This window comes from Rhinolophus hipposideros (genome assembly GCF_964194185.1).
Source record: "Rhinolophus hipposideros genome assembly, chromosome: 1".
Classification (NCBI taxonomy): domain Eukaryota; kingdom Metazoa; phylum Chordata; class Mammalia; order Chiroptera; family Rhinolophidae; genus Rhinolophus; species Rhinolophus hipposideros.
This window is the reverse complement of record NC_138047.1, coordinates 65,742,571-65,758,866: the sequence shown is the minus strand read 5'-3', so window position 1 is coordinate 65,758,866 and position 16,296 is coordinate 65,742,571. Positions and strand designations below refer to the sequence as shown.

Here is a 16,296-nt window from a genome sequence, read left to right as displayed (position 1 = left end):
ATTTTCTATCCACTGACCCCTCGCCCACCTCCTGAACCTGCTTCTTGATTGTCAATCCCCACTTATTCTTTTTTATTTTCCCACTTATTCTTGTATTTGGAGTTGTACCTGATCTTTCTCCCCTCCTATGAAAGTCTTTTTTTTCAATCTTTCTTAATTGCAATAGATTTGACATATAACATTGTATAAATTTAAGGCATATAACATGAATTTGATACATATTATATATTATAATATGATTTCCATTGTAGTGATAATTAGCACCTCTATAAGGCCACATAATTATCATTTCTTTTCAGTGGTTGGAATAATTAACTTCTAGTCACGTAGCATATTTGATGATTATAATATAATATGATTGTCTATATTTACTATATTGTGCATTGGCTCTCTAGGACTTATTTTCTATTTGGTGCAAATTTGCACACTTAAACATCATCTGTCCTATTCCTTCCACACCTCCATCCCCTGGTAACTACCATTTTACTATCTATTTTTATGAGTTCAGCTTTCTTTAGATTCCACACATAAGTGATACCATGCAGTATTTGTCTTTCTCTGTCTGACTTATCTCACTTAGCATAATGTCCTCAAGGTCCATCCATATCATCGTAAATGGCAGGATTTCCTTCTCTTGGCTGAATAACATTCCATTGTATATTATTAACACATCTTCTTTATCCATTCATCCATTGATGGGCACTTAGGTTGTTTCTATATCTTGGCTATTGTAAATGATGCTGCAGTGAACCTGGGAGGGCATATATCTCTTTGATATACTCTTCAAAACAATTTAAATATCTGATAAATTTCTCATCCAAAAGAAATAAATGTGCCTTAGTACAATAATTGAATTTTGAGAATATAAAGTTGTGAAAATCTAACAATAATCTGAATGCCAAAATGGAGGATTAGTTAAGTAAAATATAGTCTGCCATAAAATGAAATATTATACTAAACATATTCCCTTCCTGCAATAGTCTTGATACCTATTGCAATAGTCCTGAGTGAAGTCTGTCTTACCATTTTAACAAGTGTCAGAATAATTTTTTCCTTAACACAGATCAAAGCTTATATATTATTTTTAAAGAGACTAACACTTATAAGGTGCTTAATATATGCCAAGACGCTGTTTATTCTAAATGCTAAATCTGTTCCTTACAACATCCTAATAAGACCATACTATTATTATTATTCTCAACTTATAGATTAAACTGGGGCTCTCAGAGGTTATTTGCCCAATACATAGACCTAGAACTAGGGAGTGGAACTGATATTCTGACGCCAGAGTCCATGTTCTCAAATGCAATCCTAAACTGCTGAATTAGGTTGTGAAGTTTACTCTGTCAGTGCTTTTGGAGCAAAGCTGTCAAACTGAGCTGTCCACAGGAGCCCAGCTCAGTAATATAAATGAGTGAAGCAGGGCGGACAGGGAATGGGCCACTAGAGAGTCCATGTCATCAAGGGGAACCGCCCTTATCATTGCCATCTAGTGTTGCTTCCTGGAAATGTATACTTTCCATGGTTTTAAAGAGAAGCAAAAGAGAAATCTGGGTTTTTATGAAAGATCTCTTCAATTCAAAAGACAAAGAAAGAACAGGAAGGTAGGGGGTGGGGGAAAAACCAAGGGAGAGGAAGGAAAGGAAAACCATGAAGGAGACACACACACACACACACACACACACACACACACCTGCATAAGGAATTCATTCAGTCTGTTGCAACCTCATTTTTAGAGGTTAAATCTTACCATAATGCACTCTGGTTGCTTTTTTTTTATTTTTGACCCTGGTTGATTTTAATGATATATTGTCCTCACTCTAAACCATCGAGTAATTACACTTTTTGAATGTCCTGTGTGTCTAAGCTGTTGAAGACTAAAGATTTCAGCTATTTGGTTGGTGAGGGTCGGGGTGAGGTAGGGGGTTGTGGGGTGGTTGTTTCAGAACATAGGCAGTCTCTCCTGGGTGAAAGGAGATGCTGTGACAATTACATTAGCATATATGTTTGAGAGTAGTTTTAACTGCCTATCTACTCATAAATCAAGAGATGTCTAATTACAGGTGTTAGCCAAGCAATCTGGGCTTTTCTGCTTGATTCTTCAACTGATAGATAATTTAACCTCTATTAACAAAGCCAACAAAAGAAAATACCCTTTCAAAGTTAAACTAGTACAAACAGCTATCTGTGGGGAATGGAGGTAAACACCATGACTTCTGAGAGTTTACGAAGTCCCTCATCTTTTTCTAACTTTCAACTTTCAGTTGCTGAACTTTGAGCTGTTCACAGTTTGCCTTCCTCTTGGCAAACCAGGTTTCTCGGCTCTAGGCATTTGACATAGGAGACATTCTGTATTGCTGGCTTTATGAGACCTTCCAACCGTTTGTAGCACGTATCCAATGTACTTATTTTTTAATTGTCTTAACCTGGATTATAAAGTTTAATAAATAAGATGCAGCCGTTTTCTTACTTCCAAAAACAGCACTCTTTTTCATTGTGTTTTCATTTGTATTTGATGCCATAGGTTTAAGTTTCCTATCATTCTGAAGTTTGGTAGATGGTCATTTTGGAGGAAAACAGGATCAATTAGTACCTTTTTATACACAAGATCCTGCACTGTGTCCTGTGGACTGACCAGAGAAGAATCAATAAGCTCGTCCGCTTCCTTTCAAGAGCTTGAAGTACTTTTGGAGAAACGAGGCATTTATACAAGTAACAACAGCACAAAAACAGTGCATAAAAAGCACAATACAAAGAACACAGATGACCATAGCTGTAGGATTTTTAAAAGAGAGACAGATTTTATGACCTGAAGGCTTTAGAGGCCTGCAGAAAGGAAATGGAGTTTAAGTGGAGCCTCAAAGAATAGATAGGCTTTTTCAGAATGAGGAGGACAGAGAGTGGGAGGAAAGGAATAATAAAGACAGATGCAGAAGAGGGAAAAGGGAAGAATGGGCTTGGGGCACAGCCAGTGAGTGCAACAGGAAACTCCAATAAGGAAGAAATGGAATATAAACCAGGGAAATGGTCTGAATGAGCAGAAAGCAGTCAAAACCAAGAAGGAGAAAATATTCAACTCATTAATATGAATTATAAAGTTAAAAGGAAGAGCTGGGTTGGCGAAGAAGATAAGTTGGATTTATTGTTAGATTTCATATGATGGATCAGCCAAATAGCCTTGAGTCAAAAGATAAAAATATGTGTTTTCAAAATCTGGGCCCAACCAGATTTGCCTTTGTCTTATTTTGATCCTTATAGCCTGAGTTAATGTTGTGCTATTTGGTTGATTATCTATCGCATGCAAAATAAATAAATAAATAAAATAGTATCTTTGAATTTTGAGCCAGAGGATTCCCTTGAAATCACATAATTCATTTTGCCAATGACTTGATTAGGGGTCCAGAAACAGTAAGTGATTAGCATGAGGTGACAGAGTCTATAAGGGATAGAGATAATATTAAAACACAGTCATCCACTTATTTCTGAGCCATTGCTTTACTCATATAGCCGAGTATCTGATTAACCTTTCTAAAAAAAATGTTTAGACATAGACACACACATAAATTTTTACATATACTTCTTAAAGTTTTGTATTTTCACACTTTTTGTGTGCCTCCGTCTCTCTTTTCCTATCTCCAACTCATCACACTCCCTCCATTTAACACCTAATATGTCTTCTTCTAAATATTTTTAGAATTTGTATAATCATATACAAATACATCTGTACACACACACACACATGCTGCATATACATGTGTTGTATTTTATGTCATTGTTTTACAAAAAGGAAAACATATATATTCTTCTCTGTACCTTGTTTTTCTTCCTGGACCATTCTTTGGAGTATTCTCTCCCAAGTGAAAACCTACAGCCTAATTAATAGTTTCTTTTAATGGTTACATAATGTTCTATAGTAGAGGAGTGCCATAATCTTTTTCTACCATTCCCTCTATTCATGGAGATCAGTTTGTTTCCAGTTTTTTGCCTCTACAAATAATACTTCAAGAAACAGACTTGTACCTATATATATGTTGGTACTTGGTTTCTATTGATAGAGTTGGGATCATCAGCTCAAGGACATGTGTGTTTTCGGTTTTAAAAATTAAACTGCTTCTCTAAGAAAGCTGTCACAATACACTTTTGACCTGCAATTAATAAAAATGCTTCCTTTAGCTAGGTCTCCGCAGGCGACAGTGTTATGACTTTTTTTTTTTAAGTTTTTGCAAGTGCAATTAGTGTAAAGTAAAATCTAATTGTTACTTTATTTGTATTTCTTTGACGACAAATGAATTTGAACATCTTTTCATTAGCTTGTTGGCTGTTGGATTTCCTATCTTGCAAATTGCATTTTCATATTCTTTATCCATTTTTCCAATGAGTTATTTTATCTCTGTGTCAATTTTTAAGAGCTTCTGCTATATTAAAGATATTTTGGGCCTGTCCTCTAGCAATACAAACATTTTTTTCAAGGCTATTGTATTTCTTATGGTGTCTTTTGCCAGGCAAAAGTTTGGAATTTTATTTAGACACTTATGTTTATATTTTCTTATAGTTTCTGTATTTTCTGCCTTGCCAAAGGACACCTACCTTCCCTGCCCATAGATTATATTTATGGTTCCTAGATTCTCTTACAGGGTATTTATTTAATTAATTTATTTATTTAATATTTTAACCTTTAATCCATCTAGGGTTTATTTTTGGAGTTGGTGTAAGATAAAGATCAAGTTTTCTTTCAGATGAATGAAGTTTACCAGCTCCTTATATTAAGCATTCCATCCTTTTGCCACCAAATTGAAATGCCTCTCTTGTCATATACTGAATCTTCATTTACATGTGGATCTATTTCTAGGTATTCTATTCCACATATCTGTTTAGGCTGATTTCAGTACTTCTTGATTTGAGTATAGTAGTTTTACAGGATTTGCTGATATCTGACAAATCAGATTACAGGTAGTAAATACATTAAAAACCTATTTGCTAGACAGCAGTGAGATATAAAAGGAAATTAATATATCAAAATAATACTTGTATAATTATTTTTCTAAAATCTTTCTTTCCACGACCTATGTATTTTTATATGAACAGATATGGGAAGAAAAGATTTGGTATGCTTATGAGATCTTCTACAAATGGTATTTTGGTGTACTTTCAATCCTTCAGTGCTTACCCTATTAATGGTACTGTTTCCTTGATCCACAGATTGGTCCTTCAGAGGAGTCATCCCCGACCTGTGTCTTCACTCTGAGCTACGACGGCTTCCCATTGGGAGCACTGCTCAGGGGAGAGTTCTGAGGTTTTCCTGAAGAGAAATTCCATGGGGACTGTACCTGACCCTCTGAGATCAGCTAAAACATCCCTGAGCACAGCTTCTGGAAAGGAAGAGGATCTGGGAGAGGCGCTGGCTGCCTCACTTCACCCTCCACCAGCCCTGCTGTGTAAGAACACCAATGGCCTTTCCGGCGTGCCTGCAGAACCAGACCTCAGCTCCAGGGCAGCTGCTGAGGCCCTGATGCAGGCTTGTGAGCATGAGACCACCCAGCCAGACATGTCTTCTCCTGGTGCCATCAATGAGGTAGAGATAGCATCTCCCACACTCAACTCTCCTGGCGAAACCCAGCTGCCAGGAAGCAACAAGCCCACAGCACCAGCCCCGTGTTCTGCAGCAGGAAAGGATATTATACACACAGCATTTACCATGCCAGCCAGTCAACTCACCCACCAGGCCATCTCAGGGGACCAGCCCAGTGCCAGCCCCTCATCAGGATCTCAAGATATCCTGGTGAAATCACAGACGTCCTCAGACGGAGGGCAACCGGAGACATCAAGTTGTCCTGTGGGAGGCACTTGGAGCAGCAGCAAAGATCAAGTGCCCTGTGATTTTCCTTCTCAGGAAACAATCCAGGGAATGGTGCAAACTGCAAATACAGCAGCCAGGGTGTTCAGTCATGCCTCCTCTCCTGTAATAGGCCCAACAGGGGAAAGGCAGGGAGACGTTTGCGAGTCCCAGGCGAGGTCCTGTGAATCTCCCACAAGAGAAGATGGATGTTCAGGGAACAAACAGCCCTCTGTCTCCACCTCACACACCCAGGCCATGACTTCTATGACACCTCAAACATCCCACCTCACCAGCAAAGGTTCGACGTTTCCTCCAGATGCAGAAAAGGTGCTGCTACCAGCACAGCATCAGGTGTCAAGGTTCAAAGAAGCAAGTACAATGACCAGCCAAACTGAGGATGAGATCAAGGCGGTTCCCAACAGGACACAGCGAGATGCTGAGGTGCAGGCAGTGGCGAGCGTCCAGAGCAGATCAGTCTCCACCAGCCCCAGCATCCTCCCAGCATTCCTGAAGGAAACCCCTGCCCCTGAGCATTTTGAACAAGGAGAGCAGCTGCGTGTCATGTGCCATGGCCGCGGGAGCCACACAGTGGAGCTGTCAGACAACACCCTAGCCCCCCAGGAGTCGAGGCAGTGCCCTGGCACCATGCCAGAGGTGCACATCCAGGCAATTGCAGCTGTTTCTGCAGCTTTCCAAGGGGATCAGTTGGTGAGCCTACCAGGTGAGGTCCTCAAAACCTCATCAATCAATGCGGCACCCAGTAATGCTCGGGAAAGGTGTAAAGACGATGGAAGGTCGGCAGGAATGACCCCACTGACTGTGGAGCATAGCTCTAAACAGCTTTCTGGTACTAATACTAGCTCCCTGAAAGCTAGTCCCATCGACCAGATTTCTATCAGTGTAGGAAGTCAAGATGAAACAAGACATGGATTGGGGAAATTTGAGACCAAGCCATCTGAGCTTGCGGTGAAAACCACAAATGGCCACAAAATAGACCCAGATTGCAAACTCACCGACTCTTGTGGCCCTGTCAGCAAAGCTGACCAATCTGGGAGCTTGGATCCCTCTAACAAAGGAGATGCAAGAGAAATGAAGTCTGCATCTTCTCAGATTGTAAAAGAACAAGAATCTAAGGGCACCGATATCCTCCAAGCAAGCGCGGGGGCTGAGACCAAAACGCTACTGCTCAATCCTAAATCTCAAGCAAGTGGAGGCACAGGATCAGCTGCCCATCTCGTACCCTCCCCAATTAGAAATAACCAGGAGAGCACCATAGAAGACAATAGACAGACCAAGACAGCCACCAGCCTGAGCCTGCCATCTGATTCCATGGGTGACTCCAGTCCTAGTTCAGGCAAGAGGACCCCTTCTCGCTCGGTCAAAGCCAGCCCGCGCCGGGCCAGCCGGGTCAGCGAGTTCCTCAAGGAGCAGAAGTTAAATGTGACAGCGGCGGCCGCTCAGGTGGGGCTCACTCCAGGAGAGAAGAAAAAGCAGCTTGGCGCTGACTCCAAGCTGCAGGTGAAACAATCCAAGCGAGTCCGGGACGTCGTGTGGGATGAACAAGGCATGACCTGGGAAGTGTACGGCGCTTCCCTGGACCCGGAGTCCCTGGGCGTCGCCATCCAGAACCATTTACAGAGACAAATCCGGGAACATGAGAAATTAATCAAAGCGCAAAACAGCCAGACCCGGAGATCCATTTCCTCAGATACGTCCTCAAATAAAAAGCTCAAAGGAAGGCAGCACAGTGTTTTCCAGTCCATGCTGCAGAACTTGCGACGCCCCAACTGCTGTGTTCGTCCTGCCCCTTCCTCTGTGTTAGACTGAAAGGGAAAGTGTGTGCGAGCCCTTGTACACATTTAGGGGCTCCGTAAGCGTCCGTCCCGTGTCAAAGCTTACTTAGTTTTTTGTTTTCGTTTTTCTTTCCTAAGAGACCAGGGAGAGAAAGCAAGTATTATCTATAGGAAATTGCTGTTAGGAATTGTTGGGTCCTTTGGGGCTTCATAACTTAAAAAGCCATTTCAATTTGAAAGAAAGAACAAGAGAAAAGCACGTTTCACTGAAAGTTTGTGACTTAATTAAGAGGCAATACTATTCACTGGGTTTAAAAATATGATGTTACTGATAGAACTAGCATTATCATTATACTTGGGTCGTTTAGTGTTACGATCTCATTTTTGTCACACTATGGTATTTCCATTAAACTCCCTGCTTTATATTAAAATTACCAAAAACACTATTAGCAAAACACTGTTATACGTTCAGTCCCACTGCAATAAGAATACTGTTACCACACAAAATTTAAGTAGCTGATAAGAACTATAAAGCAAAAACTTGAAACAAATTTGACTCATTCCTAGGTCAGATGACATTAAGTAAAAGCATTTAAATGCATAGAATGCCAAATATGAATTAATATTTGTAAACATCTACAGATACCACTTTTATAAACCTTGTTATACCTCTTAATAAATGTAAGGAAGTTATAGTAGGAAAATTAGCTATGCTTTCAAATATGAGTACTGCCCACATAACACATGAATTTATTTATACACATTTTCCTGCACTGAAGGTAAGGTACACCTCTCTGATTCTGACAGGGTAAAATTCATATTTCCTTACCTTAGAGGAAGTCCATGTGACTAAATTATTGAAAAAAGTTATCAAGTTATTGATAATACTAAATTTATATTGTACAGATGTTCTCCAAACAGATTCTACTGAGAACGTTAAGGTTCTAGTAAGGAATTATAAAGAGCCGATAAACAAACACTCTTCTTTCTGTGTCGAAAAAGGAAAGCTTCCTGAGTAATAAAAACAATATGTTTAATTTAGAGTCCTGTAAACAGGATGCAGTTGGTGTTTTTCTTTTGATTTGGTTCAGTAGCTTCTAATAAAAAATGTAGTCAACACCAAATAGAACACAAGCTTCCTTAGAGTTTTTCTGTATGTAAACTAGTATAATGTAATTGCTTATGTTTCTAACCTATAGCAAAAAGTTAACCTCTGCAAACTTTTTTATTTTGAGAGAAATACCATTATATTGCATCTTCCAAACAATAAAAGAAGAAGCCTTCACTAAATGTTGTTTGAGATCTGGATGGGCTATGGTCCTTGAGAACACAGTCACCTGTTTGAGCTCAGCCCTCAGCTATCTCAGAAGAAGACCGGGTGGAGGGGACCCGTGAGTGTCTTGCAGGGCACTGGGCTAGGATGACCAGCAGTTGCTAGAGATTTGGGATCCTGGTTGCCTCCTCTGAACTCATTCCCGTAGATGAGACAAATGGCCATATATATATTCTGTCTCTGGAGACTTATAAATGCCCTTTTTTCATGAACTCAAAATCTCAGTTTTGGCTTTTTTTTCATTTCTACTTCGCTTTTGCAGATTCTGAGCATATGGAGAAAACTCATACCTGAACTTGAGCACCACAAGCTATACTGGACACAACCTAAATTAGTAATAGCCTTTGATTTCTTTCAAAGCAATTGGACTGTATATGAGTCCTGCGTAAGTAGACCATAGTCACGGCCTTCTCAGAGCCTGAGAATCGTGGTTGTGCTTGGAACTTATAATGAATTTTTTAATGACACATTTTTCAGTTTCTACCAATTGACCTCTATTAAGAATGTTATCTAAAGTAGAAATTACCATCAAATTAGTAACCAAATGACTATTAATGATTAGACATTTAGTCTAACTCTTTTGGCCTTAAATGACGATTTGTAGCAATGTTCGCGTCACTTCTGTCATTCACTGCCTGTCTCCTTCACATGTTGGCATACATGCTGTGTATACACGGAGAACACCCTGTGTACACAGTAGCAGCTGTCAACAGTACCCACTCCAGCTGGGTGGGCCCCAGGTAATCCTTTGCTGTGAATTGGCTAGAACAGGCTGTTCCTTCATTAAAATAGGAGAAAAGGAAGAATTCAGCATCTGGTAATATTTATTTTCATGAGTTTGGAGTAATCACATGATTTATAAATAATTAAACGAAGCAGAGGCCTAAAAGAGTTGTAGGCATTTGTCGCACATTAAATAAACGAATTAGTTACATTAATTTAAATTTGGTGGTGTTGTGCCTCTGCTATTAACAATGTTTGAGGTAGCAACTTTAACTGGTTTTCTTTGGTGCCAGAACTAACCTTTACTTCTTAATCTGTAAGATTTTTTCATCTTTACTTGTACCATACTTTAGAGATTGTCACAAAATATTACAGAAGCTTTCTTGTTTTGTTGCTTATTGAATCTTGTAGAAGGAACAGCTTTTATAAACAGTAACAAAAATAGATCATCAAATGGAGAAGTAAGATAGGTGCTTGTTCAAGACAACCGTGTTTATGTATTATGATACCCTAAGTACTCTCACAATCAAACCTTGATTTGAAAATTTTCCTTCACTTCAATCTGTGACACAGCACAGACATTTAGTACATCATTCATGACTCCTTCGGTTCATTCAACAAATGAGGTTGCAAAACAATTTTAATGGCAGCTTCTTTGAATTTGTTGGGTTATTCCTTACCTGTGTGACACACAGTGGGTTGAAAGTTGTTTCTTTTCGTCCTTAATTCCTCTTGTTATGTTTTGATCCTTTTTAATGCAGTTGAGTTGTTGAAATAAATGAAGGAAATGTTTTATTAAGTCAATAAATATAAAATATTTCTTAAACCAGTAGTAAAAGAGAGATGAGATAGAACACAGTGTCTGGAAGATAATGAAACAGTTAAAATATTAAGATGCTATCTAGCTTACTCTGTGAATAGTAGTATTTTTAATTTAAAGACTGATCTTTCCATTTTTATGACCACAAGAAAAATGTCATCCCTTTAGCTGTCATGTGTTTATCTTCAGTGCTCTTCTAATTATGTCTTTCTGGATTATTGATTTGAATGCACAGACCAATTACTTTATGTACAGTAAGATCCTAATTAATCTTTGTGTGTTTTGGATCAGTGGCATAAGTTGAACATTTTGTTAGATCAAAGTTAACCAGACATTTATAAAATTTATGAGTATAATTTTCTACCTTGACAAGTTCAGCTATATTGAATATTATTTGATTTTTGATGTTTTCTTTAACCTTTAGAATTGTCTGATACTCATTATTTTGGATACCAGTGTTCTCCATGTTATTGTTATAGGTTAAATATCAAAACTGAAATAAATTGGACTGCATACGCGTGTATAACTACAGCTTGAATTTTGGAGCAAAATCCTTAATAGGATTAAGCTTGTCGTCCTAAAGTATAAAGCCGAAGACAAAAATGGCCTTTCAATGCATCCCCGAGTATTGGGATTTTATTGTTCCTAGCTTATTCTAATGTTATTCCTCTTATTTCTGGGAGTTCCTGTCATTCTGGGAATATCTGTACATACCACATGAAGACTAAAATATGAGGTGACTTTTAAAATTTGTTTAGAGAGGTATATCCGTGTACAAGTATGCTGTTAATGTAAATTGTTTGCCCTTTGCTGTATCCACTCTGTTACTGTTTTACTGCTTAAATATGAAAAAATGCTTCTCTTTCTCCAATATATTGTTCAAGTGTTAAAAGATTTGTCCGCTTCTAGTACCATATAATTCACCACATTTTTTGTCTACTTGTTAAGAATCAGTATAAAGAAAAACAATACATTAGAATAAGGTTTGCATATATGTATGTGTGTTTTTCCTGAAACTTGGGCACTCGCAGCATTGTGTAGGCCTCTACCTGTCTGATTTATTAATCATCTATAATGCTGCCATGGAGATGACGCTATTTACTCTCTCCTGTTTTGTCCTAAATGGTGTTTGACAAAAGAGGCCTGTGAAGTTCCCTTTGTGATAATAATAACAGTGAACTCAGCAGTATCTTGGACAAATGAGCTGACCATCTTGTCCTCACCCCCGTTTTGTCTATACAGTAAACCAGAAGTCTTGTGTACGTCTACTTCAGTGTTTACTATTTCACATTCATATCTGAGCATTTTGTTTTCTGTGAACAATGCTCCTTGTGTGGCCATTTTGGTTGAATCCAAATGTTGGTCAGCTGCTGCCACTTGGCAAATAACAGGTGATATGCTGAATTTCCTGTCCATTCTTGTCACTATATAGTCATAATGAAATTCTGCAGCTGGATGAGTAATTATAAATGTCATCTGTTCAGCTACATGGGCTTACAGATGTCTACAAAATTTTAGACATTTTTTAAAAGGGGAAAAATTCTCTTGTAAATATTGAAACAGATATCCATGAACTTTACCCTACTCTTGGAAAATAAATTCTCCTTGGCTACAGAAATCAAATAAACTTGATTTGCAATGACCAAGGACATAAATGAAGTGGATGACGGTGGAAAAATTCTTTCTCACAAGTAATCAGTGACATCTGCCAGAGGTCATTACAGCTACTTTTAACTGTGAACACTCACCAGCTAAACTGCTGACTTGCCACAACCAAATAACCTCTCAAAGTAAATCCAACATATCTGTATATATGTATAGGTAGAAACAGCAAAATGTCCTGAAAAATTACTGTTGGCTCTTAGGCAATCAAGGTGATGATCATTTTAAAGGACATTTCAATAACCATGGGCCTTGGTGAAATGATTGTGGAGGCCAGAATGGTGCAACAAGATGTTATTTATGAGTTTGGTGTTTTCTTTTAAGTCCCAGATATCAGATACTAATCACGAGAATAAAGACTGTTGAATAGGAATTAAAGCCATGCAATAATGTGCCAAAAAGAGGCGTTATACCAGCAAGTCCATCTCCTATGGGCACACAGTTATCTGGTTATGGTCTGCTCCATGAAAACTGCGATAAGCAAAGGCATCATTCCTGCTTTCTTGATGGAAACACTTGATTACAAGCTCCTTAAAGAGGTACAACACTAATAAGCATTGGTAGGGATATGGTAAGCATCTGTTTTAATGCTAGCCAAGACAGAAAATAAGTCAAAAAGTCTTGCTAACTTGAAACTCAAGACAGCTCCAACCGGAAACTTTATTGGAATGGAGAAGTTAAGCATGTGATAGCTAACTCTTCCTGGACATTTGCATGTAGAAAAGCAATTTAGTTAGTGGTGCCTGGAGAATTACCACAGCCTTAGCTATGAAAAATGGGTTCCCAAATGTAAAATAACTAAAACATGAGTACTCGTATCCAAAGGGGCTTCAGCTAATGCCTTATGGAAAATGATGTTCCAGATGGGCGTTTCTAAATACTAATTCTTCATCAAGTATCTTGGGTTCAAGCTCAAAATGAATTGGCTGCCAAACAGTAGGAATAACACTCAATATATTTTACACTTCAGAAAAAGATACTGATGATCAGCCAGCATGGTGATAGTTATGATAAGAGATATCCTAGTGATGTAAGTGTGTTAAGGAGAATTAAATGGGGTGGGAAAGAAATGCTAACTTCATTCTTGCTCTCAAGATGTGGGGAGGTCATCCACTGATTTCTGGGGTGAGAATTAGAGCTTGCTTTTGACATTGCTGCTAGCATTTACTCTTTGTTATTTTAAATTTTAAATTGTATATTTTTTAGCAAAACTTTTAAGAGCAGTTACACAACATTTTTCTGATTCAATCATGGCTTTCAATATCATGTAAAGACTGTGCAGAGCAAACTATATCAAATGAGTCAAAAGGGCTTACCCAGGTTTATCAGTATATTTTAATGATTTTAGTTTAGATTTCTCAGCATTTATTTTAATCAGATATTTGAGTAAATTATTTTTCATAATGTTCTCCATCATGTCTCAAAATGATATTGGTAAATCAGGAGACTGCAGTATTATTGTCATACTCCTTGATCCCTGGAGGAGAACTTGTTTTAAGGGCATCTGGAGATACCTTTACTGAGGTTGAGAAAGGTCAACAGGGCCTGAAAACTCTAGAAAGAAATATATTAACAATAACTAAATGTCTAAACATATTTATCTCTGCTGTGCTGATGTGTGAAAAATATGTTGTGCATAATACTGTAGCTGGTCGTGGTGTGTTAGTTCCTTCTGTAAGTGTGTACAGTCTGTGAGTGGTTGGTTTTCTATTTTTATGTGTAGAAAAAACATAACATGCTGCATCCCATTTTAAGGCCAAGTTCTGTCATCAGGTAGTTACATGTACGAAAGTGAATCAAGCTAACTAAAGTGTGCGTGTGTATTCAGTAACAGAATTTGTCCTTTCATTTTTGAAGGTCAGAAAGGGCTGTTGGATTTTTTGTTTTTAATCATCTTTGAGAGTAGCTAACACAATTATCACAAAGATTGAATATAGTAATCAGTACATTGGCATGTTACTAAATGTGCCAGGGCTAATTAAGTACACCATTAGACACAGGTAAGGTCAGTTCTTTGACCACCAGGAAGATTTACATTCCTCACACATCCTCTCTATGCTAAATGTATGACTAGGAGGTACATACTATGGGTGTGATCGTGTACATACCTCGTATGAATTATCTAAATCCTCAAAGCAGCTACAGGAAAGCAGGAAAAGAAACAGTTGTTCAGAAGCCTCAAAAGGGCTAATCAATGTGTATTTTCATTTTCTACACATAAAAGTGTATACATAACTGTAAATAGCTTACCCACATATATATGCACACATAAATGCATTTTATTCATGCTGGTATATTTAAATAAATCATAAATTAAAACAACTATTTGAAAATTGCATTTTTCCATGACTGTTCTGTTTTACATATATTAATATTGGATTAGATATTCTCCATTAAATGGTGTTACTCCCTGGTAGCAGATTTGGTGCTTAGGAAAACCCAGCACCACTGGGCTATGAAAATCTAGTTAGCATCTTACTGAGGCACAGACTGTACCTGAGCAGCTTCAAAGGTTTCATGCTGTTCTTGCAGCACCTAATTTTATATCTGGAAATGACAAACACTGGGGAAAACCAATTATGTTTTGTAGACTCCATTTGTACATTTATTAGTGTGTATATTTCCATAGATTGATAAAGACCTACATTTTTTAGAGCTATATCTCTAGATTTCAAAAGAGGGTACAATCACTCAAAGTGGAAAATGATTGTAGGCATTCTTCTCTTGAGATCAGCAAAACGATGTTTTACAACACCAAAGAGAAGTCTAGAGTAAAAAAATTGTTTCAATTACAGATGGTGTTGGTAGGATAACAGGATATGAGCAATTGGGAGTTCCTTAAGATGGACTCAAATAAATTATGATCATTAATAACAGGTGATAAATACACTAGGAGAACTCCATAATATAAGGTTAGTCATTAGCCAGCAAATGTCCACATTGGACACTTGTCAAATTATCACAATTGGAATCAATAAGTTGATGTTTGAGTTTCTCTCATTCCTTCTAAAAGGAAATACTCCATGAGAGATCTAGAAGTCTGACCTGGTTCCTAAAACCTAATATGATTTGACCCCAATTCCTTGACATTAAATGTTGGCTGGGAATTAGGTTGAAGAAATGAATGGAAATACCAGAATTACCCATTAAAAGAGAAATCTATGTGACAAAGTGCAAATATAACCTCAGTAGAAAGTTAATACCTTTTACTACATAACCATGTTTTGGAGAATAAATATGCTGTCTTTATGTCTTAGATAAAAATATAAAGGTTAACCAACCAAAAGAACACTGCAATTATAACTATAGCTGTCTTTGTTTTTTAACATACTTGTTTATAAGAGCAGCATATCTGAAATCTTGATGTTTGTCAATATTTACTGTTGCTTACAGGATACTTTTATGTATTTTGGAAAATGTATATTAATTTAAAAGCCACCTAGAAAAAGTATAGCTGTTAATGTGAGAATCATGTGTTTCTAAATACTCAGCTGAGAAAGATCAAAAGTGTAATGTAAGCTTAAATCACTGAAGAAATAGTAATATCAAAATGAAATTCCATTAATGAATGTATCAATATTAGAATCTAAAGTTATGTTTTTTCATGATGTCTATATAAAAAGGTCAAAAAATAGTTTACTCCAGAAAGTCCCCATCCTCCAGAAATTGACCTACCAATTAAATTTAACTTCCTAGAAAAAAGATTTTGGAATTATATACACTGCAACCTTCATTTTGGACTTGATTTTTGAATGGGTGAATGAATGAAATTCAACTGATAACTTACTTTTACCGTCGAGAAAATTTCAAATATGATTTTTTGCATTTAATTTTCCATAATAAACGTAATATAGATTAAAATTTACCATTTTTGTTTTTTGTTATTGTAACTGCTTTTGCCACTTCTGTCAAAATTGTTGTTTTGGCCCGAGATGTTTAGAATTACTTGATTTTCCACTGTGACACACGTCTGCTAGCAATCAGCAGTGGAGCTGAAAGTATTTACAATGAAAGTTGTTTCTCCTTTAATTAAGGTAGAAATTCCCATAAATAAACAATGCCCGCAGATCATCAGAAACAGTGGTTTTTCCCACTCTTGATAGCACAGCAGTGTGTGTGTGTGTGTGTG

At 37.5% G+C, this 16,296-nt stretch overlaps 1 protein-coding gene across 1 annotated transcript in view; it reads left to right on the top strand.

Moving 5' to 3' along the window:
• The window catches only part of GPRIN3 (GPRIN family member 3), a 66,195-nt gene extending 50,170 nt beyond the window's left edge, over positions 1-16,025 (top strand). Inside the window, exon 2 of the mRNA XM_081071003.1 lies at positions 5,200-16,025. Coding sequence (XP_080927129.1) covers positions 5,315-7,663 — 2,349 coding nt within the window. The 5' untranslated portion in view covers positions 5,200-5,314 and the 3' untranslated portion in view covers positions 7,664-16,025. The remainder of the gene's footprint in view (positions 1-5,199) is intronic.
• Positions 16,026-16,296: the final 271 nt, after the last annotated feature.